At 44.1% G+C, this 23,928-nt stretch overlaps 1 protein-coding gene and 1 pseudogene across 1 annotated transcript in view; both read right to left on the bottom strand.

Moving 5' to 3' along the window:
* Positions 1–2,084, bottom strand: part of LOC113835458 (vomeronasal type-2 receptor 116-like) — a 56,103-nt gene extending 54,019 nt beyond the window's left edge. The window contains exons 1-2 of the mRNA XM_035444155.1: positions 913–2,084; positions 533–690 (exon numbers count right to left, since the gene is read on the bottom strand). Of these exons, the coding sequence (XP_035300046.1) occupies positions 533–690; positions 913–2,084 (1,330 nt within the window). The remainder of the gene's footprint in view (positions 1–532; positions 691–912) is intronic.
* Positions 2,085–10,181: 8,097 nt separating this feature from the next.
* Positions 10,182–10,588, bottom strand: LOC100769326 (annotated as a pseudogene).
* Between the last annotated feature and the right edge of the window lie 13,340 nt (positions 10,589–23,928).

Raw genomic sequence — 23,928 nt, 5'->3', positions numbered from 1 at the left:
CGTGCTCTTCCTATGCGAGGCTCTGGGTCAAGGTGGCGATGAGCACTGGCCTCACGGTACCTGTGTGAGCCCCTGTAAGGTGCTCTTCCTTCCCAAGTCCTTCTGTTACTATCTCTTCTAATCTCCTGTTGTTTGTTGAAGCCTCTTGGGACAGCTTCTCCTGCCCAGATTCCAGTATCTTGTATGTTACAGTCAATATGGGCAGTATGCAAAACCCATTCTTCTAGTGGAGCTGATCTGATCTTTAGAGGCAAAAGTATTCTTTTGCACATTGGGTTTGCATTGTGATAAGCTAAACTATACACAATTGGATGTCTTATTGTTAGATCTGTTACCTGTTTGTCTACTGCTCTGGTCAATCTGTCTAAGAAGTCTTTAAATGGTTCTGTTTGTCCCTGTTCTATTTTTGTAAAAGCTTCTAGCTGTTCTCCTGATTCACGAACCTTGTCCCATGCATTTAATGCTGCTGTTCTGCATAGGGACAGTGTATGGTCGTCATATTCAGCCTGAATCTGTGGGTCAGAATAAATGCCTTCTCCTAGGATTTTTTGGAGAGGTGCATCAACTCCGTCCCTGGCGGCTTGTCGTTCTAAGATTCCAGCTTCTTCCCTGAATAATGCTCTCCATTCAATTAAGCAGGAATTATCGAGGACAGCCGATGCCAAGCCCACCCAATCTGCGGGCGTCACCCTGTTAAAAGTGGCCCAAGAATGCAACAGCTGTTTTACGTATGGGCTATGAAGACCATACGAGACAACCGATTCCTTAATATGCCTAAGATCCTTTAATTGGGTTGGTTGCCACGTATATGCTGTCTGCCCCTGGGAGTGTTTTTTAGATGATTGCTTGTCCACCACCATGGCCGGGTATACTAAAGGTGTGTGTGTAACCGCTTTAGGGTGATTGAAATACCTTCTCGAATTGTGCATCTCGGATCGAAGTGAGTCAGTGTCTTCTTGTTCAAGGTATGTCAGCCGGGTCAGAATTTCGTCACGCGAGGCTTTAATCTCATCCACCATTAAGGATTCAAGGCGTGATGCGGAATCCTCGATTTGCTTCGACAATTCTCCTGTAAGATTTTCTAGACGAGTAATACGTTCATCCCTAGCTAGCATTTGGGTGGCCTGGAAATAGCCATCCAAAGATTGAAATTTAGAATCAAGGTTGCGATTAATCTCTGCCATTAACTCGGTAGACATTTCCAGTTTGACCACCCTGGTCTGTAACTCCTCCTGTAATCTTTGAAGCTCAGTTCTAAGTTCATTATAGTCCCTCTCATATTTCCCAGCTATTGACTTAGTGGCATTATCTGATTGTTGAAGCCTATTCTGGGTCTCTTGTACCTTAGTGACAAAGGAATAGGAGAGAGAGCCTAGCTGAGTTTCTAAGCGGCTGCATGCCATCTCTAGCGATTCATAGTCTGCTGCCTGCTTAGCCATTAAGGCATCATGGTCTGTAGTTTGTTTTGTTTGCAGAATACTTAAACTAGATTTCAGTTCCTCATGGTCTTTAGTCTGTTTAGCTTGTAAGGTCTGAATAAGTTCCTGAGTCTCATCACGATCCTTTGCCCGATCGGCTTGTAAAGACTCTAAGATGGAGCATCTGTCTATTTTTATGTTGTTATAAATGTGCTGAATAACATCCTGAATCTCATCACGGTCCTTTGCCCGATCGGCCTTTAAAGACTCGATGGAGCATCTGTCCATTTTTATGTTGTTATAAATATGCTGCATTTCAGCTTGAGTAGTAGATAGATCTGTCTGTATCTTATAGAACATTGAATGGAGCCCATCGTCCAGTTTTTGTTCTAACAGCTCAAGAATCGATGAATAGGTAAGTTTTGATTCATTTAGAGCTTGGCTACGTAAGGCTTGTATGTCCTGCAAGTGGGTAGAGATATCAACCTTCCTTCTATTCTTGAGGAACAACGACACGTGAATCAAGAAAGTCACAGCTAACAAAACATGTAAGCCCATATTTTGTAAGTCAGCCTGCTCCTCCAGCAGTGAATGCATGTAAGCATAAGAGATATTATACTTGTCTAGCTTTAGGGGAAATGTAGCCATAGTTATTGGTAAATCCATTTCCCGTTGTAGTAACCACGTGCTGGCCAGCAGGTGGCGCAGCGCGTCTATCTAGAGTAGGATCTGACTCACAGAATTCTGCTTTTGCTGCTAAGAAACTTTTTAGAACTTACCTGTGGGTATTTGCGTCAGGCGGGTGGCTGTGCCCACGGCTAGAGTTGAAAGACTTACCCTGCCAGGGTCTGGTCGCAGACGGAGGCAGCAGGTGTAGACAGGCAAGTGGGAACAGGGGTGCTTTCCCTGTAAATGAAAGCTGAAAACCCTCCTCTTTGCGCGCAGGAGCTCTGCGTTCAGGCCCTAAGCGCACACAGGAAGCTAACTAAGATGAGTGCCCCGGAGAATTCTCCCAGGTAGCCGGATGGCCAGACAAAGCCAGGCCGGGTCTCCTGCGGGCGGGCAGCTCTCACGTGGCGGGTCAGAAGTCCCAGTAGCGTGATTGAGCCACGGCATGCACCGGCGCTCCGCCGGAAGAAGAGGAGTCGGCAGGTGGATGGGGCGCTGGAATCACCGCTGCGGGAGTCAGAAGTCCCAGCGGCAGCGGTTATGCGCGGGCGCCGCTGTTCGCGTCTGAGCCGCGGCCTGCAGCACCCGCTGGAAGGGGGCGAATCCAAGGACCCCGCGGCAGGAGTCAGGAGCCGGGGAAAGGCGGGGGTGGGTGGTGGGGGGTGGTAAGCCCCTCACGCACGGGGGAAACTCACTGGATTTTCCGGGTGCTCGTTGGCTCTTCAGGTTCGTTTATCGTTGGGCGCCAGATATTGGTTTAAAGTCTCTTTATTTCCAAGCACAGCCGGATGAAACACAGGCCAGAGCTAGGTTAAGAACCCAGCCAGCGCAGCCAGAACAAAAAGAGCGCGCGGTCCCCACGTGCAGCCTTTTAAGAAGTCCCTTTTACGTCATCCCGGCTTTCCTTCACCCCGCCCTTATGGGCGAGTCCCCAGGTCCACCTGGTACCTGCCCCAGGTCCATTGGGCGGGGCTAGGGTTACTCCCTACACTGATCCTTTGTTAAGTCTATCTTGTAACCTAAATAGTTAATAGAGTCTCCTCTTTGTGTCTTTTCTGGGGCAATCTATAACCCCCAACAAGGCAGAACTTCCTTCACCATTTCAAACATACATTACAAATTTTCCTTATTAGGATCTGATATAAGAATGTCACCATATAATGATAAACAAGAGATTGTGAACATTTCTTATGAATTATTTCCAAAGGTTGCTGTACAAAGTGTTGACACAAAGTAGGACCATTTAGCATTCCTTGTGGCAAAACCCTCCATTAATATCTCCTAACTGGCTGTGAATTATTAAGAGTTGGTACAGTAAAGGCAAAATTTCTCTATCATTTTCCTGTAATGGTATTGTGAGAAAAAAAACAGTCTTTTAGCTCAATGACTATGATAGGCCATCCTTTAGGTATCAAGGAAGGCAATGGCATTCCAGGTTGAAGAGAGCCCATTGGTTGAATTACCTTATTTATGGCTCTCAGGTCTGGCAGCATTCTCCACTCACCTGACTTCTTTTTGGTAACAAATACAGGAAAATTCCAAGGACTGTTAGATTCCTCTACATGTCCAGCATCTAGCTGTTCCTGTACTAACTTTTCTAAAGCCTCTAGTTTCTCAGAGGTCATAGGCCATTGTCCTACCCAAACTGGTTCATCTGTAAGCCTCTTCAATGGCAGGGCCTTTGGCTCCTCTGAAGGTCCACCAATTGTACCTAGATTCTGTACAGCATGGATGGTTGGTAACTGTTTTCCATAGCATCTTACCAGATGTTTTCTACTATCTAAAGATTGTACATAATTTGTATCCAACATTGGAGGAATATTAATCTGAGTATTCCATTGCTGGTTCACGACCCCAGAGATTTATAGTTATATCTACCACATATGGTTTCAGTCTCCCTGTCTGTCCTTCCAGTCCAATGCAGACCACTGAGTTAACACTCTGTCAAACTCTAGATAGAGTTCCAATTCCTAAAAATTGTACATTTGCCTCTTTAAGAGGCCATTTCTGAGGCCAAGACTTTTGGGTAATAATAGTTACATCCACCCCAGTGTCTACTAAGCCAGAAATAACTTTATTATTAATTTTCACTTTCAACTGAGGCCTTTTATCATTAATAGAAGTTTGCTAAAATATGCGTTTCTTATCTTGTCCAATCACATTTGATTCTTCATCACTATTCAAACTACCATCTAGAGCAGTATCATTTTTCACAATAGGCAAAGAACTATCTGTCCTGTGAGAGATTGTCTCCCACTGCTACTGGGCATGACTGGACCTTTCTCGATGTGGGGACCTTCTTGAGGGTCCCTCGGGGTTTCCCGGCCTTAACAGGTTTCCTTGCATGTCCCTGGTTGATCTACATTCATTGGTCCAGTGTCTGCCCTTACCACATCTTCTATACAATCCAGAAGGCAGTGGCCTTCCATATGAGGCATTGTTAGAATTCGTTTGTCTACAATTACTCTTAGTATGTCCCATTCTACCACAGTTGAAATATCTAGGTTCCTGGCGCCTTCATGGTCTCCTGGGGAAGGAGACCTTCCTACCTAAGGTTCTGGTTCATAGTAGTAGTAACCTCTAGCCTCTTGGTACCTATGTTGACCTCTGTAAGGTGCTTCTCCTTCCCAAGCCCTTGCATCCTCACCTCTAGAACTTTTAATCTGCTGTTGCCATTTTAAACCTTTTGAGATGGCTTCTACTGCCCAAGCTCCAGTATCTTGCACATTATAGTCAATGTTGGCTGCATGCAAAACCCATTCTTCTAGTGGAGCTGATCTGATCTTTAAAGGAAAAAGTATTCTTTTGCATATTGAGTTTGCATTTTCATAAGCTATTTTATATATAATTGATTGTCTTGTTTCTGGATCTGTTAACCTGGAATTCTACTGCCCTAGTTAACCTTTGTAAAAAGTCCTGGAACTGTTCTGTAGGTCCCTGTTCTATTCTGGTATAAAATTCTAGGCATTGTCCTGGCTCATGAACCTTATCCCAGGCATTTAATGCTGCTTCCCTGCATAGAGACAATATATGGTCATCATATTCAGCCTGAACCTGTGGGTTAGCATAAATACCCTGACCAAGAATCTTATCTAGGTGGGCTTCAAAATCTTCCTTTACGCCTTGATGCTCAAGGATCTTCACTTCTTCCCTGAACAATGCCCTCCACTGGATTTGGCATGAATTCTCAAGTACAGCTGCTACCAATCATTCCCAATCTGTGGGTGTCACCCTGTTAAAGGTTGCCCATGAATGTAATTGCTGTTTTACATATGGGCTATGGAGACCATATGAAACAACTGATTCTTTAATATTCTTAAGATCCTTCAGTTCAGCTGTATAGGTTGCCATACATAAGCCAGCTGTCCCTGAGGGTGTTTCTTAGAAGTTGGCTTTTCTACCATGGTAGCTGGCTACACTAATGGTATACGAGTAACAACCTCAGAAGAATAGTCATGATACCTGGGTGGAGTAGGTGCCTCAGATTGAAGTTATTCTGCCTCTGAGGCATCCCAACGATCTTTAAGCCTAGTAATGATATACTTATGAAAAGTTTCAATCTCCTTTAACATAAAAGATTCCAAGCATGTTAGTGAATCTGTAAATTGCTCTAATTGCTCCGGTACACGTTTTTCTAGGTCTTTAATTTGATCATCCTTAGGCAGGATCTGGATGGCATGGAAACTGCCTTCTAGGTATTGGAGTCTAGATTCAAGGTCATGATTTGCTGATTTTGAGTCCTCAGCGATTGACCGTATGGACCTATGTAATCTGTCAGCCCTGTACTGTAAATTATCTTCCAAACATTCAAATATAGACTCAAATTTGTGATCTGCTACTTTAGATGCTTCAATAATTGATTGAATGGAATTGTCCAATTCTTCAACCCTATCCTGGGTATTTTGCACCTTTGCATTTAGTTTCTGGGTAACAGCACCTATCTGAGTTTCTAGGTGGCTACAGATATTCTTTAGTTCGTCACAGTTCTCTGACAGCCTAACCTCTAATGCCTCAGACATGGAGGATCTCTCTGTGTTTATCTTATCATAAGTACACTGTATCTCATCTTGGGTAACAGACAGCTCTGTCTTTAGTGTATTGGACACAGAGCCAAGCTTATCATCTAATTTCTGTTCAACTTGCTGCAAAATTGTGGCCTGACCTAATCTGTTCTCCAAAACCTCATTGTGTAAAGCTGTGATTTCCTCTAAGTAGGTGGTGAGGTTATACTTATCCCTGTTCCTGGGTCCTCTGGCTAGTAATATTATTTGTACCAGCATGCTAACTGCTATTACAGGATATAGGCCGGTAATTGGCAGATTAGCGAATGCTTAAACATTGAATTCACATAATAAGCAAAAATATTATCAATTTTAGCAAATGATAAATATTCTGCCATAATTTTACCTGATTTCTACTCCAGATGCAGTAACTATCTTTGACCAGCAGGTGGCACAGGCGTTCAGCTACTCGGCACAGCCCGCTTTGGCTGTGGTCAGTCAGGCAAGATGGTGACAGCAGTGGAGAGAGGTCACAAAAGCGTCTGCGCTTATTTAGAGAGTATACGGCCTTGTGGCTGCAACCACTAAAAGAGATGTGGCTTTACCAATGCAGCAGCCAGGGAAAGCTGCTGCTGAAAGCCGAGGCCTACTCAGCTCTAGGCAGGAGGCCTCCAGGCAAGGGTAGGCCGCAGTCCGAGCCAGTCCCGTGCACGAAGCTAGAAACTGTCTCCCAGCTGGGCAGATGGTTCTGAGAGGCTCAACAGCAGCGGGAATTTGCTTGTGTGGCACAGCAGCTCAGCTGTGAGCCGGGAGCACCTGTGGAGAGAGGGAGCTTTCCCAGCCTAGGCCCGCAGTCCCAGTGGGACCCACATGCTGTCCCAAATGGAGGCTAGGTTTCCAATATCCCACTCCTGACAACCAGATAATGTGGGAAAATACCAATAGGTAGCCAGGTAGACATACAAGGGTATTTAATAGAGAAAAGCCTTACTTACAGAGCGAACTAGCCAGCCAGCGCAGCAGCAGTCTGTACAGCAAGTCGAAAGCAAAACCAAAAGTGCCCAGCCACCTGAAACTCTCACTCTACCTCACCCTGACCATGCTCTCACAGGCATGGTCAGACACACCTGTAGCCAGCCCCTAAGCAGGCATGGCTACAGCTTCCCCACAATGGGTGGAGAGGATGGAGGTGGAAACAGAAGAAGGGGAGGGGGAGGAGAACAAGAGGACTGAGATGGGGAATAGAGGAGGGCAAGAAAGGAGATGCCTTGATAGAGGGAGACAGTATAGGTTTGGAGAGAGGTCTGACACAGGGGAAATGTTATGGGATCCACAGGGATGACCCATCTAAGAATCCAGGCAGAGGCGGAGAGGATGCCATTGATGCCCTTCCCCTATAATGAAATTGATGTCTACCTTGGTTACTATTCCTAGAGCCTTCATCCAGTAGTTGTTCAAAGCAGAAATGAGCACCCACCGCTAAGCATTGAACCATACTCCTGGATTCCAGTTGTGGAGAGGAAGGAAGGATGAGCAAAGGAGCCAAGACAGTGCTAGAAAAACATGCATAAACAGTTGAACTGACCTACTGATAGCATGGAGACCATAGTCATAAAGCTGGGGAAACAGCATTGGCCGGAACGAGGCCCTCTGAATGTGGGTGCCAGCCAGGATGCCAAGGCAGTCTATAGGACCTCTGACAGTGGAGCCAGTGTTTATCTGTAGAGCACAAATGGACTTTGGAAGTCAATTCCCTATGGAGGGATACTATTGTAGCCCAGATACAACAAGGAGGGCCTAGGCCCTCCCTGAAATGATATGACAGACTTTGAAGGTCCTCTATGGAGGACCTCACTATCCCTGGGGAGGAGGTGGGAGATGGGTTGGGAGGAGGTTGGTGAGGAACATGAGAGGCTGGGAGGGCAAGGGAATGGGGGAGGGAAATGTAAATATGAGTAGTAATTAAAGAATTAAAATTTAAAAAAAAAAAACATGGCCCTGCTTCTGACTCAAGATTTTCAAGTTCAGCTCCCTGGCACACAGCCAAAAAAGACTCCTGACATCCCAGAGCCTCAGAAACCTCATTTCTATTTACTCTTTCACTTTGATTGGCTTGCCTTTTTCTTCTTTTCATCTCAAGTCAAATACCAGTATATCTCCATATTGTTTAATGATGTTTGTGAGTGGGGTAGACATAGAGAAACTTTAGCCCTGAAGAAAGCATCAGCAGGTTATCAAGCAACAGAGACTGGTGTGAGTGTTCCTGTACCCATCAGGACATTCATTACTATTGAAACTGTATGCTCAGGTGACACCAATAAGAACCTTCTCTCTTTATAATGCTATGGAAAGGGACTGCATTTGGATAAAATTGTTCAGTGTCAATTTAATATAGTGTTGTTCTCATGGGGGGTCAATGGATGGACAACAAATAATACAGATAGATAAAATAATAGACAGAAGATAGACAAATATTACATAGACATACAAACAATAGACAGATCTTCTGGCACTAGTAACTAGGAATTATTAATTATACAGTTTCATGTAAGCCATGCTCGTAATCTCAGTTACATGGGAGGCAGAGTACAGGATTAAAAATCACATCCACATTTTCCGGACTGCATATCAATACTTTGTCTCTTGAAAGAAAAGAAACCTTGATGTGGACACGGGCTCAGGGTTTCAGTACCTTCTCCTGTTATGTTTCTTGGTTCTATAGGCATAGCCAGTGCTGGCTAGTTTTTATTGTGAACTTGATAAGGAACTCAGAGTCACCTGGAGAGAGTGAACCCCAACTGAGGAGCTGACTACTCAGATAGGACTGTGGATGCGTTTGTGGGTCACTGTCATGATTGATAATTGATGCAAAAAGTCCCTTCCCACTGTGGGTGCTTCCATCCTTAGGCAAGTGGGCCCTAGTTACATGAGGAAGGAAGGTGAGCATGAGCCTGAGCAACCCAGAGCTGGAGCATATGTAAGCAAGCAGCTTTCTTCATGGCTCCTGCCTCCAGGTGCCTGCCCCGAATTCCCTCAGTAATAGACTGGGAGATGGAAATGAAGCCAAATAATTCTTCCTTTTGATTAGACTTTGCCTCTTGGTTCCAACAGTGGGCAGTAGCAACGCAGGCACATGGCCCAGAAGTCTTCCTCTCTGATGACTGAAGCATCCTCACTGAGGACAGAAGCCACGACAGGTCCTTTCAGTCCTGTCTCTGGCTATCATCCTCGAAGTTTCATCATACTCTGTGTAGTTGGTGAATTTTCTTTTTTGATTTGTTTATGCAACTTTATTGAAGAAAAATAAATCAATTACTAGGAGAGCTATTAACCAGTCACTCATCCATTGGCAACTGGCATCATTTATTCAGTGATATATTAAACAGTATTGGAATACCAATTAAGTAATAGCTTCAAGCCTCCTAACAATCCAAATGAAAATGACAAAATGTTTTGAGGCCCTACTTCGGAATACAAAGGACATTTGACTGCTAATTTCCATTCTCTATAGAATAAGAACAGGTCATTCCTTTATTGACACGCATAAAATACATCACATTTTCTGATCTGATGTTATAACTCAGTGTCAATTCTCTAGCCACATCACTTATGAGCATCACTTATCACATCTGTAGCCTCAAATCTCCAGCCATGGAAGCTGAAACAGGAATGGCTGCTGCTAGAACAATGCTGCTCCCTTTGATGTGACAGCTGAGCATCCACAACCCCCCCTCAGATGGTTTCCTTGGCATGTTAGAGCAGTGATGGTTGGTTTAGTCTCATAACCAAGTTACAGTAAAGACACTGGCCACATCTTACACATGCTCCAGTTTTGTTTTTAGTTCTGAGCTTTGGGCAACTGTTCTCTTGTAACTACTTTATGGTTTCTAAACGAAGTTTTCATCCAAAGTTGGAAGATCTTAAGCCTTTTCAGATGAACACGTGAATTAATGGAGGGAGGTAAAAAATAAAATAAAATTTAAAAAGGTGAGATTTGATAGGGGAGCATCTGGATAAGAAAAATCAGAAAAGGAATAGTAATTTAAAGTTTACTCCAGACTCTTCTGACTTTAGGTAGCATCATGTGGCATACTTAATGAGTCCATTCCAGAGATATTCTGTTGTTCTTATCTCTATCTGTCTGATAGATCTGTATGCCCTCAGGCAGTAGGGGTCATCTGGGTTTGGATGGTATAGCAGTGAACAAATGGATAGAAGAACCTTAGAAATACTGAAAGCAGGAGATCGCTGCCATCTTAGAATATCAAGACATTTCTGTTAATATTTGCATGATAAATTCTTGTTGGAAATGCAACCTTAGGTGGTTTGAAGGAAAATGAATTGCCAAAAAGAATACACAACCTTGATATGGGCTGTCATTGGGTCCCATAACTGTGCTTTGCTAATGAAACATATAATCTTCAACTGGACCTGCAGAATATCGCACTGGAGAGTCACAGGCCAAAACACTAAATCCTTATTAATCTATTTCAGCATCATAGCCATAGTCTGTTTTTCACTGGGCTCCTCACTATCCTGGTGTGTACTCAAAGATCCCGCCAGAACTCTTGATTGTCCCAGAGGCAGGAAGGATTGTCTGTTCTTCTCACTCTGGCCTGGCCAAATACAGGCACCGGTGCAGTTATCCCTTCACCAATTTGGCCATTTATTGGTCCTCCATCACTGCTCTGTCCATATTGGCTCTCAAATGCCCTTGTGTATCCAACTGCCAATGTCAGCTCTAGGCTAGTTGATAGATGAAGGGAGCAGATTGTCTACCTTGTCCAGACCAAGTGGACTCACCAACCTCTTGCCATCTCCCTCCCAACCACATCTCCATACTAAACTGATTACAATCAAAGATCAGACCTGGGACTCCTCCAAAGCTAAGTCACTGGCTCTGAGTATCTGAGAAATTCTTCCAGGGCTTGTCCTTGACCAGGCTCTTTTGGTAATTTGGAACCAATGCCAGGCTTTTTAGTACCATTACTATTAGTAGTAGTAGTAGTAATTAAAATTTTCATTTATTTTATATCCTGCAGTTTTTCTTCCCTCCTCTCCTCTTTTCCTCTCCCTGCCTCCCCTATACATCCTCTCCCAACCATGTCTCCTCTGTCTCAGTTCAGAAAGTGGTAGGCCTCCCAAGGATGTCAACAAAGCAACAATATTCTTCAGTGTGATAATTGTCAAAAAAAAAATCCCCACCATTTGTTGACATGAATGTCAGGCTTTTTGACAGTTATTACACTGAAGAGAGTTGATACTTTTCTACTCTTTGGATAAGCTAGTAAATGAACATTTTGGGTTCGTGGATTAGCAGGCATGAAGCCCTAGTTTAATCTATTACTGTGGAAAACCAGTGTGGTAGCACACAACCATAATCCCAACATTTTGGAGGCAGCACACACCTGTAATCCCAGACTTTAGAAGGTAGAACAATCCTGCAATCCCAGCACTTAGGAGTATCACACACCTGCAATCCCAGCATTTAGAAAGTAGCACACATTTGCAATCTCAGCAGTTAGGAGATAGCACACCTGTAATCCCAGCAGTTAGGAGGTAAGGGAAGGAGCAGAAGTTCTGGGTCATCACCAACTATACAGTGACTTTGAGGCCACCTTGAGCATCATGAGACTGCCTCAAAACAAATCATAATGAAGAACAATCGCAATAATTAAGAAGCCAAAAAACACATCCATTTACTTTTTAAAGGAGGGAATTGTAAGCCTTGCATCTCAGATGAGAAGGTATCCAGGCTGCTGAGAGCCAATACAACAAAGTCACTGTAAGCACTGCAGCTCTGCAGCTCTGGTCCAGCAGATGTCTTACAGCTCTGCTCCAGGGAAAGGTTTTCCCAATGTAAGCAAACAGTTCTGCTCAGGTTCTGCCAGGGAGGGTTTCCCCAGAGAAAGTATTACAGCTCTGCTCAGGTCAGAAAAGTGTCTGCTCGCTTCCTGTGAAAGTGTCACACTACACAGCAAATCTTTCTCAAGAGATTTATTGGGAGGAAAAATTCCAGAAGGGTGGCTGCCTCTAGGATGAGAAGCAGTAGCAAACTGAACAGGAACATGGCTTATATAGGCTTTCTTGGGATGGGGAGGGGCAAAGATTTTGAGGGTGACTTGGGATTGAAGGTCTTGGTGGCCTGATTCTGGGGATTGGTGGGATTTCAAGTCACAGTCAGGATGTTTTTACTTGGCCATTATATCCACAGGGATGAGTGATGGTTTTTTACAGGGCCAAATATAAGTGACCACAAACCAGGAAGCACACCCCTTCATTCTGCAACATCATTCACCTCCTCTGATCCCAACATCAGGGTCACTCATGTGGGATTAGGGGAGTGGACAGGATATTTAGTGTGTAATCCTCAGAGCCAAATACCCACAGCAGGAGACCAACATCTCCCCATAAAACCACCTAAAGATGTTCAAAACTACCTATTGTAACCCTTCTGGATCTTATTTTTCTCTTGTGTCTCTAGATTCAACAAAAAGAACCCAGGCATCATTGATCCTTATGCATTCCTGCCCTTTGGGAATGGGCCCAAGGACTGCTTGGCATGAGGTTTGCTCTCGTGAAACTCTTTTCCCTCTGGGTCCTATAGAACTTCTCCTTCCAACTTTGTGAGGAAACACAGGTGAGGGAGAAAGCTCTCTGTACACATAACATTCTGTGGAAGGTCATTTTTCTTGACTAAGTATTCTCTAATAAAATGGAAAGAATATGCCCATTCAGTGCTTAATAATTGACTCTCCAGGCAAATGAACTATCTGGAGCCAGATATGAGCTGAGGGGCCTTTTGTCTTGTCTGCATGAAGTTTTCAAAACAGTATGCACTTGGGTCCATCATATCCACTAAGCCTCACCTTTTGCCTGGATTTTAAATACATAAAGAGCAAAAATGAATAGGGACAGTGTGATTTTTTTCATTGTGTCCTATAAATATCAGATGCTCAATAAATATTTTTACTAAGGAGTTTGTCTTCCAGAACACCTAGACTCAAATTTACCTTTGAATGAAGGCAAATTACCTTCTGAGTAAATTACCCAGATGACGACAGACTAATCCACTGTCTTTGATGAATGGTTAAGAATTTCCTACATTCACTGAACAGGCTCAATGTCTGTGCATAGTATATTAGGCAGTGTAATGTAAAGGAAATCATACCTCTGTGACTGGAATATGGAGATTTATCTTCTCTGACACTTAACTCCATTATTACATTTTGCTCTGATTAAGAGTATGGTTCTCTATAATTTTATCAGTTATTTAAGTAACAATGAGAGGTACTATGGTGACTGCAGTCACACATGGATGTGGAAGTATTTATTGTAACTATGTGACTTAGATTCATTTTGTTTATCCCCAAGAGTGGCTCAGCTTGACAGTATGACAGCTGTAGTGTTTTGTCATTGTTCACTTCCTATGATGAGCGATCTCCCCCTCAGACTGGCTGCACTGGAATCACCTAGGAATCACAGCTCTGGGTGTGTCTGTGAGGCTGTTTCCAGAGAGGTTTAACTGGGGAGGGAAGACCACCCTGAGTCTGGGCAGCACCATCTCATGACTGGGGGTCCTGACTGCTTAAAAAGTGAAGTAGAAGCCAGGAGGTGGTGGCACACGCCTTTAATCCCAGCACCCAGTAGGCAGTGGCAGGCAGATCTCTGTGAGTTTGATGCCATCCTGGTCTACAAAGCTACACAGAGAAACCCTGTCTCAAAAACACAAAAAAGTGACGTGAAGTGGAGGCCAACCATTAGGATTCATTGGCTTTCTGACTGAAGAGACAATGCGACCAACCACTTCAGACACATGTCCCCATTGTCCTCATGCCTTCCCCACAAGGAAGGACTAAACCCTGAAACAGGATCCCAAAGACACCATCTTCCCTCGAGTTGGCTTGTCAAGTATTTTGTCATAGCATTGAGAAAAGTCACTAGAGGCCATCCATATTGATTCCATGGCAGCTGTGGCAGTTGACATTCTAACCGGCACTGTATCAGAGCTCTCTCCCCCATCCTCCCTGGGGGATCTTGTTATTTAATATGACAATTCTGACTATGTCTGATATGGAATCAACACACGATTTTAATTTACATTTCCCAGTGGTCTGTGGTATTGAACCTTTTTTCAAATGTGTATTAGGTTTTTATAATTTATAGAAGTCTCAGTTCAATTCAATATCCATTTATTAATTGGAAGATTTTTTTGATGTTTAACTTTAGGAACTCATTATAGATCCTAGATATGGAATCTGTGTAACTGATGTGTAGTTGGAAGAGATTTTCTCTCCTTTGCCAGTCTGTCTCATAATATAGCTTGCTGATGGAGCATGGTTTTCATTTCATGTAGTACTATTTGTTGATTCTTTGGGTTATAATCTGTTTATTGGATTTCTTCTCAGAATGTTCTTGAATGTGCCCATATCTTGAAGTGTTTGGCATAGCTTCTTCTCTGGTGGTGTCAAGTACACTTTATGGTCTTTGGTCCTGTTTAAAATGTGCTTTGTGCCAGAAGAAAGATGAGAATCTAATTTCATTCTTGACATGTGAATATCCAGATCTATTTACTTTAAAAGTTCATTTTTCTCTGATGTATGTTTCTGGTATCCTTGTCAAAGGTATGTTGGAATCTGGAGAGGTGGCTCAGTAGTTTAAGAGAACTTGATGCTCTGGGCAAGGACCCAGGCTTGATCTGCAGTAGCTAATCTGTCAACTCACAACCACCTGTAGCTCCATCTCCAGGGCATCCAAAGTCCTCTCATGGCCTCCAAGGGCAGTCACACGTGCATTCATATACCCCACACAGACATAAATAACAGCAAAAATCATTTTGCAGAGCAAGGTGTCTGTGTCTGTGTGGCTTCATTTCTGGGGCCTCTGTCTATTATACGGATTTGCCTTTCTGTTTAATGGCAGCATCATTAGTGCTGCCATTTGTCACTTTGCCCGAGTATTGGGATAAAATATGCTGATCACTCCTGCATTTCTTTTTCCTTCTCTGGACTATTTTGGTTATTTTTCAGTTTCCATATGAAGTATAGATTTTTTTTCTTGTTCTGTGAGGATATCATTGGAATTTTCAAAAGAATTTCCTAGAATCTACGGATAGAGTTTGGTAATATAGATTATTTTCCTGTCAATATGTAAGCATGAGATATTTTCCCATTTTCTAACATCTTAAATAGTTTCAATGTAGAAAAACTGATTCTCCTTAATTATATTTTATATTTTAAAGGAGATTGTTGATGGGGCCCTTCTTGTTTTCTAAGAAATGCATAGAGTTTGATTTCCAAATAGAATCAGGAAGACTTCAAATATCAGATAAAGGAAGCTAGTTGTCAAATTTTAGAAGAGATGAAGCCAGGCCTAGTGACTCGTGAGTTTTATACTAGCACTCAGGAGGCAGAGGCAGAGGCAGTCAAATCTCTGAGTGTGATGTCAACCTGGTCTACAAAGAAACCTTATCTAAAAAACAAAACAAAGCAAAACATACAAACAAAATGTTGGAGAGAGGTTAAGAGACAGCTCAGCAGTTCAGAGCACTGGCTGCTCTTCCAGAGGACCTGGATTCCATTCTCAGCATCCACATCGTGGCTCACAGCTATCCATAGCTCCAGTCTTAGGGGGATCCAGTACCTTCTTCTGACCTTTTTGTGCACTTACACACATGTAGACAAAATGCTGATACACATAAAATAATCATATTTGGAGAAGACCCTCAGTGTCTCCTTGTTTGAGTTCATTCTGTGTGTGGCTCTGGTGAGAACACTCACTGGTATCTTGGTATCTCTATGGCTTCTATCTGTTTAAGTCTCTCCTAACAGGAGAGGAGCACTTGCTTCTATAAGACTTGTTGGGTATCTACTGAGAGAGTAATTATGGTGACAAGAACCAGAGTCTAAAACAGAGCTGCCTTGGGTCTGGATGCTTCTCTTTGTGGCCTTTGCTTTGCAATGGCAGATGCTGAATCCTGGTCTACTAGAGTGTCAGAGGGAATTTCATCTGCTTTCGTATCAGCTTTGAACATATTTCACTTGCACTTCTCTTGCTGTGGTTAAAAACAGAAAGAAAACTCTGAGAACTTCTGCCAAGAGCTTCTTAAGGGAGGAAAGGGTTTATTCATCTTCAGATGAATGGATAAATAAATAATAGCAAAAATAAATAAATGTAACTTAGGTTCCAGTCCATCACTAAATGAGGTCAAGGCAGGAATCTGAAAGTGCATCTACTTGCTGTCCCAAACAATGTTACTTCCATCAAAGGATCTCATTTCACAGCCAAAGAATTACAGCAGGGCTCCTACAGATACACACTGCAGTTGGCTTACCAGCTGGCTTACACACAATTAGTATTATTTTTAGGTGGGGGCCGGGGTTTTGAGACAGGGTTTCTCTGTGACTTTGGAGGCTGTCCTGGAACTCAGTTTGTAAACGATGCTGGGCTCAAACTCACAGAGATCTGCCTGCCTCTGCCTCCTGGGTGCTGGGATTAAAGGCGTGCACCCCCACCACCCAGCCACAGGTAGCATTCTTACACAGTTCATTTCCACCTGCCTAGGGAAGGAACCTCCCACAGTGGGCTGAGCCCTCCTGCATCAACTGATAACCAAAACCAAGAGAGTTCCTCACAAACATACCCACAGGCACATCTGATCTAGATCAATTCCTCAGTTGAGGCTCTCCCCTCAGATGACTGTACTGTGACAAGTTTGCAGGTAAAACTAGTGGGGTTAACACACCGTATTGTGTTGTGAGACAGTGGTTTTAAGGGACTACTTGCATTCACCAGTTGTGTTTCTTTCTATTTAAATAGTGAATACTACCATTGGACTCTTAACCAGAGCTGATGAATGTCAAAGAAAGCATTCAGAAATGTGTTAAAACTTTCCTGGGCTTCCAGTCCTGCATTTATTGGGCCCCCAGACTAAATATTGCTTGTAGGTGTCGAGTTTGGGGTCACCTCCCCAACCAGTTGTTCACTACTTGTATAACTTTGGGTTTGGTGCAGGGAATGAATCTTATGTTTTGCTTTAGTTTGAGCTGTTTCAGTTTTAATAAGATGTCTCAGAAGACAGATGAGAAAAATCTCATAAATGTCTCAGCCACCCAATTGACTTTTTAATTTTCACTGCATATTGCTCTTTGGAGCCTGGTCTTGAGCCCTTTATGAACCCTTTCTTACACTCAACCTTTTTGCTCTCGATGGCTGTGTGGAGCCCCTGGCCTCTGTCTAATCTCCTAACCCTGGTGCCCATACTCTTATCAAGGAGTAAGTTATCCAGTGATCCAAGAAGCCATCATGCTGGAAATCATTCCACCAAGAGAATAAACAGTTTTTGCTAAGTATGGTGGTGAACAGCTGTAATCTCACCATTTAGAGCAGTGGTGTTTCAACCTTGTAAATGCCTTGACCCTTTAATACCTTTCCTCATGTTGTGGTTAACTCACAGTATTTTTGTTGCTACTTCCTATCTGTAATTTTGTTACCCTTACGTTTCAGAATTTAAATATATGTATTCTCTGATGGTGTTAGTTGATCCCTGTGGAAGGGTCATTCAATCCACACTGGGTCACAACCCACAGGTTGAGAATTGCTGATTTAGGGGGATAGAAACAGAAAGATATAGAGACCAAGGCCACCCTGTGATACAAGATGAACTCCATAACAGCCAGTGCTAACAGTGAGACCCTGTGTGAACACCGCACCCCAGCATCACTTTCTCTGTGTGTTTCTGTGCTCCTGCATCAGCTCCATCGACCTTCTGACTTCTTTCTTGACCATTGGTCTCACATAGCTGGTAATAACTGCTTGAGGTGTAGTTTGAAATTGGCAATGGAAATGTTTTAGTTGCTGTCTGTGGGAGGGTGTGTGTGTGTGTGTGTGTGTGTGTGTGTGTGTGTGTGTGTGTATGTATGCATGAGTATATGTGTACATGTTGCTGTGTGCTTGAGTATGTGTGCTTGTGTGTTGGTTTTCATGTGGTTAGAAGCAGGAGTTTGACATCAAGTGACTTTCTTAATCCCTACTCTGTTGTCTGTTGCTTTGATTGGCTCTGCATATTTTTTCTGCCATTCCCTCACTAAATCCAGTGCTCACAAATTGACAACTCTGGCTGACCAGTGAGCTCTGGGGCCCCAGATATCTCCTACAGTGTAGTAGTTTTGTTTTATTTTCAATTAATGTGTTAGAATATTAATGAAAAACCACTGCAGAAAACAGACTTTTTATCTCATCTTACAGGCTAGTGCCCATCATGAAGGGAAGGCAAACAGGGACCTAGAGGCAGGAGCTGAAGCAGATGCCATGGAGGACACGGCTTATTTGCTTGCTCTCCATGCCTTGCTTAGCCTGATCTCTTATACCACGTCAAACCACCAGTCTAGGGGTGGCATTACCCAAACAGATGGCCTTGACCTTCTCAAATAGAGATTAATCATGAACATGTTCTACAGACTTGCCTACAGGCCAATCTGATGGAGGCATTTTCTCAGCTTAGGTTCCCTCTTCCCAACTGACCCTGCCTTGTATCAAGTTGAAAACAAAAGACCAAACACAATCATGTAGGGCTTCAGAAGCACATGACCATGCCCATTTTAATATAAATGCTGGGGATCCAAGCTCAGGTCCCTGCTCCTTCTCAGCATGCACCATACTGACAGAAATCCCATAACCCTGAACTTTGATTTCAGCGTACATCAAACCCGTATAGGAGCATGAACATAAGCGGTCCCACTTCTGTCCATAGTAATTGCATGGAATATGCAGATTGATTCCCATGCCACCAGTTTTAAAAGGTCTAATCCTTTAACCCATGAACCTGATGCCTCAGCTTCTGTTGACTTGTTTTTTTAACTACTTTATAATTTCTGCTGTATGTCTTACCCATTGCTTACATTTCCTTCAATATTTCTGGAGAAAACATTAGGTACACTGTGGAGATCAGGGAACAAGGCAGTAACAGAATCAATGGATGTTTGAATGGCCACATCTGCTTATTTCCACGATGATGTGGCTTCAGGTCCATGCTCTTCTCTGGAGCCCTCCCTATGCATGGCTGGTGTGTGGCTGTATGGCCAGTTCATTTCATGTGATGTGTGTTGGTGCTTCCTTTGTGATGCTGGTGAATTTACTTCCGAGCTCTAATAATGTTCTGTGGGATCTTCAAGATTTCAATTTCCTATACATATTGATAGTGGATTAGCTCTCTTGTCCCCTTCTGTAGGAATGACAGCTGGACCACTGCTGCCATCACTTCAGCTACTGTCCCTCTCTGTTCTCTGTGCTGTTCAATCAAAAAGCCTTTCTCCAACCTGCAGGCTAGAAGGAGTTTCCCTCAACCGGGCTAGTGAAGCCCTGGGTATCCAGTCCCCAAAGCCATTGGACACCCCAGCTCTGGGACTAGATGGCATGCATAGCTCACTTCTTGATGAGACATGGATTAGTCTCATGTTTACAACCTTTTTCCAAGCTAAATGCCTAGGTGTCCAGTGTCGTAATGTGTCTGTGATGGTCCTCCCATAACAGAGCCAAAATGAGTGCCTTATACCCTGAAGAGACACTGACACTACTCAGTGTCCTCTAGAAGGTAAATGGCACCTCACATGCCCAGGATGTGGACTGCAGTGACCCGTTTTTAATGGTGAACCTTGGCTTTGTCCTGTGGAGGACTGCATCCAATCCATTCCACACAGACTAATGTGAAAAATTTCCATGGACTCACTCACTGTGTCATTTGTTGACCACCCCCAGAATTCTGGGAAACCCTGACAAATTTTTATGACAACCATCTGGGGTACAACAAAGTATCACAGGATATAGTGAGAGTAGGTGCACAGCTGTGTTGGTGAGAATAGTAGACACCATTACAATTAAGATGATTTGTCCTTCTCTGCATGGCCCTGCTGTCCAGTTGGACAGAACAGAGCCTAGGGAGATGTGGACCTGTGTGCTTGAGCCATGCTATATCTGAGCTCAGAATCTATGTTCCCAAGTGTTAGGGACACCACTGAGCACACGACAGCTAGTTCTTAGGCATATATATTCCTTGTCACTGTTGCTATTTGCACATTTCCTGCCACACAAGATACTGGTGTTTCCCTACTTCATAGATGGCCTCCAAGGGCCCCCATCCATGATCCACATGTTTGGTTCAGAGCTGCCATGCACAGGTAGATTGTACCATATAGGGAATGAATATGAAGTCACTGAACCATGTAATTCAACATGAGTAAACAATAAATATTTTTAATATTAAAGCATAAATAACAACCCAACAATGAAAACAATAATAAAAAGAATTAAAATTAAAAGCAATATGAACAACATAAAGAACAATAAAAAGAATTAAACAAACTTAAAGGGGATGCTTTCTCTAAAGAGGGGAAGTGGAGCTGGTTTGAGACGGAACTCAACAGGTAAATCTACTACCCAACTATATGTCAAATTCAGGCAGAAGAGAAACGGGTTCTGGATCACCTAACTGCACAACACCAAGTACAACTATCCGCGCGACAGCTGGAACATAGCCACATCTAGAGGTGGCTGTGTATCAGCTGATGTGGGCAGAGGCTGGTCTGCAGGCAGAAGCTGCACTGGTTCAACTTCTGGCACATCTGGTTCCCCATCTTCCAGGTCCATGAGCTCAGTGTTTCAGATCTCCCTGTGGCCCTGCCACTGAAGCTGCTCTCAGAGACAGTCTCTCCCATCCCTGAGACATCCAGCATTGGAACTTCTGGAGCTGTTTCCATGAAGAGCCCACAATCTAAGACAGAAAAAGATGGAGAGTTAGTGGAGGTACTCTAGAAGTTTCCTGTAGGGGAAGCTGCCCGCTTAGGGGTGTGCCTGACCATGCCTGCGAGGGTGTGGTCAGGGTGATGTAGAGTGAGAGTTTCAGGTGGCTGGGTTTCGCTTTCAGTTTCGCTTTTCAGCTTGCTATAAAGACTGCTGCCACGCCAGCTGACTAGGTCGCTCTGTAAGTAAGGTTTTTTTTCCTATTAAATACCATTTTATTTCTACTTGGCTCCATATTGGTAATTCTCCACTATAGTTTCCAGGGTAGGATAAGCTTCATGGAGGTGGCCTTGCTGGTAACACAATGTCTGTTCATGTCAGAGAATATACAGTCCCCTGTCCCCACCACAGGACATCTCACCTCTCTGGCATCCAGCTCTAGTTCCAAGCCAGGTCATCTGTCTGGAGAATTCCCTGGTAAAACCCATCACCAAAACCACCTCCGAGCTTCACAGAAACCTACCCCAGGCCTCCTCATCCTTTTTGGATTCCTGCTCCTCCAGCACTGATGGGAGCTCCTCAGTTTGGATAGTGACATCTGAGGAAGGCACATTGAGTCTTATGTAGTCCACCAGCCGCTTCACTGTGGCCATATCGGGATAATCACAGAAATCCTGGGGGTGTTTTTGGAGCCACATGGACAGAAAGCTGAATATGGCTCTGCATGGGAGGAGCAGGTTGGCAGGAAGTAGAGTCAGAAGCCTGGCCTTGCTTCACCAGCACAGCAGAGGTCCCTCACATGAGGAATAAGCTGTTCAGCCCCCTCGTTGCTGGGCATAGAGGTCAGGAGTGTGGGGTTATAGAGAGGGGCTCCAGACACGTTCTGTCCCTTGGAGAACAGACTGGGCAAACTGGACTGGCCTGTGTTGACGATGGATTCCCCTAGGGCCCTTTAGCTTCATCCATCCCTGTGTTCCTCAGAACCAAGAAGACCGTTGGAGATCTCTGGTTTTCTCCACATGCAAGTGAAGTCTCTGGCAACATCCAAGAGCAGGGTGACTGGTAACAGCTTAGTCCTGAACCCTAACCACCCCAAACATCCCACTGTGCAGACAGGTTCTTACCTCCCTCCTCACCCAAGCCCACTCACCTCTTTGATTCCTGATCCTCCACACAGTCAGGCCGGAAAGATCCATACCTGTGACAATCCATGAGGGTGTCACTGCTAAGGCCAAGTGTCCCCAACCCACCAAGAGATCTTCTTGAATCTGGTGTAGGCTAGGAGCCTGGAAGAGCATGAGGGTGCTGAGGGCTCTATGCACTGTTCTTTATTCCATGCTGAAGATCTAGGAAAGAGCTCACAGATCTTCAAGGATCTTGACACAGGGCTTCTGGGGTACCCCCAGGGACTCCTATCTGGATCCGGTCATGCCATCAAACCTAGATAGTGTCTAGAACCTTAATACAAATGGGGAAAGACCCTACATGAGGCATAAGAAAGGAGAGTGTCTGACAATTCTTGGGGAGAGTGAAATGACACAATATAGAGTTGCCTCCCCCAACCCGTCTCTGGCCATGCCACTTTGAAGGGCCAGGTCCAATAACAATGACGCCAGGGTACAATCATCCTTGTCCTATGAGAGCATACAGTCCCAGAGAAGAGTAGAGCCTCCCTAAAACCAGAGCAGGAGGCTTGAGAGCCTGAATTTGCATGTAAGCACTCACATTTCCATTATCAGGTCCAGCACCTCCCAGGTAGTAAAAAATTTGGGTAGACAGCCAAAAATACATATATCTCAAGGATGTCCTGGTTCTTAATTGCAGTTGGAATACAAGATATGAATTTGTCCAGGTAGTCTGTACTTTTAGGATTGAAGGGGAGGCTTGTGCAGCTTCCTTTTATTATGAGTAAGAAACAAGAAAGCAAGGAAAGTTTAAAGTAAAAACTCAGGGACATCACCAACTCATTACCACACACTGAAGTGAAAAGCAGGTATAAAGAATGTTCCTCAGGATTCTCACAGGTTGTGAGAAACACAAATGCTATCAGGACTGTTGTGGATCAGGGGGCCCAGAAAGGTTTCCTGCTACAGTCTGGCATGTGCTACCTTGGTTTGCCTGTGGAAAAATGGCCATAGGTGTTGGGTAATAGGGCACACCCAACGTCTCCAAAGGTAGCTAAGATCATGACTCTTGGCCCTTTGGTGGCCCGAGCCATCATCAGAAGTCTGGAAACAGCAGAACATCCTGAATGTTCAAGCACCTCCAGAGAAGTGAGTCAGTTGAGGCTGCTGCCAGCCTCCAGTTACCTAGTAACCAGGATTCCATATTCCATCTGGAGAATTTTAAGGAAGTGAGGTCATATCCTAGGGCTCTTCTATATATGATTTCTCTAGGGCTGATCAGGGCTGGCAACTGCTCTCCCTCTGCCTTTCCATGTGTACAATGGGACACAACAGTATCCATATGCTCATGACAGACACTGACCTGTGGAACCTGGCTTCATCCAGACCCTCAGCTTTGAGAAGAGCTTTTCAAACTATACCACAAGCATCCCAGGAAAAGGAATTTCTCTTAGGGTCTTCCATTGTCCTGACCTGCTCCTTGCAGATCATTATAGTGTTGATTTCCTAGTATGTCATCATGTGGATAGGATCACAGATACCCTATACTTGGGAAGCCCCATACCACTGTCACCAGAGGTAAAGGCTCAAGTAGAAACAGGTGCCCATGTACTCACACCCACACTCTCAAAAGGGCACACAGAGACCCACTTACAAATGCCGTTTGGATCATGTCAATACAGAAAGGAACATGCTTAGGTGACCTTAGGGATATTTAGGATGAGGTTAGGGTTGGGGAAACAGACAGAATCAAACTGTATGTATTCGTGTTTAATGGTGTCTTTCACTCAGAGGACCAGGCTGGGATCCTCTCCTTTTCTATGCAATCTAGTGTTTATTCCCTTAGGGCTTCCACAGGCAACAGTGAGCCTCTTCTGCATCCCCAAGCACTAGTGTCTGCCTTCTGGTTTGTCCACACCTCTCCCAACATTCCTTACCCAGGGAAAATATGACTCACTTTAGGGCAGTCTCCAATGCAAC

Source organism: Cricetulus griseus, chromosome 4 (assembly GCF_003668045.3).
Source record: "Cricetulus griseus strain 17A/GY chromosome 4, alternate assembly CriGri-PICRH-1.0, whole genome shotgun sequence".
Classification (NCBI taxonomy): Eukaryota; Metazoa; Chordata; class Mammalia; order Rodentia; family Cricetidae; genus Cricetulus; species Cricetulus griseus.
Note: the sequence above shows the minus strand (reverse complement) of the source record. Positions and strands in the feature narration are given on the sequence as shown.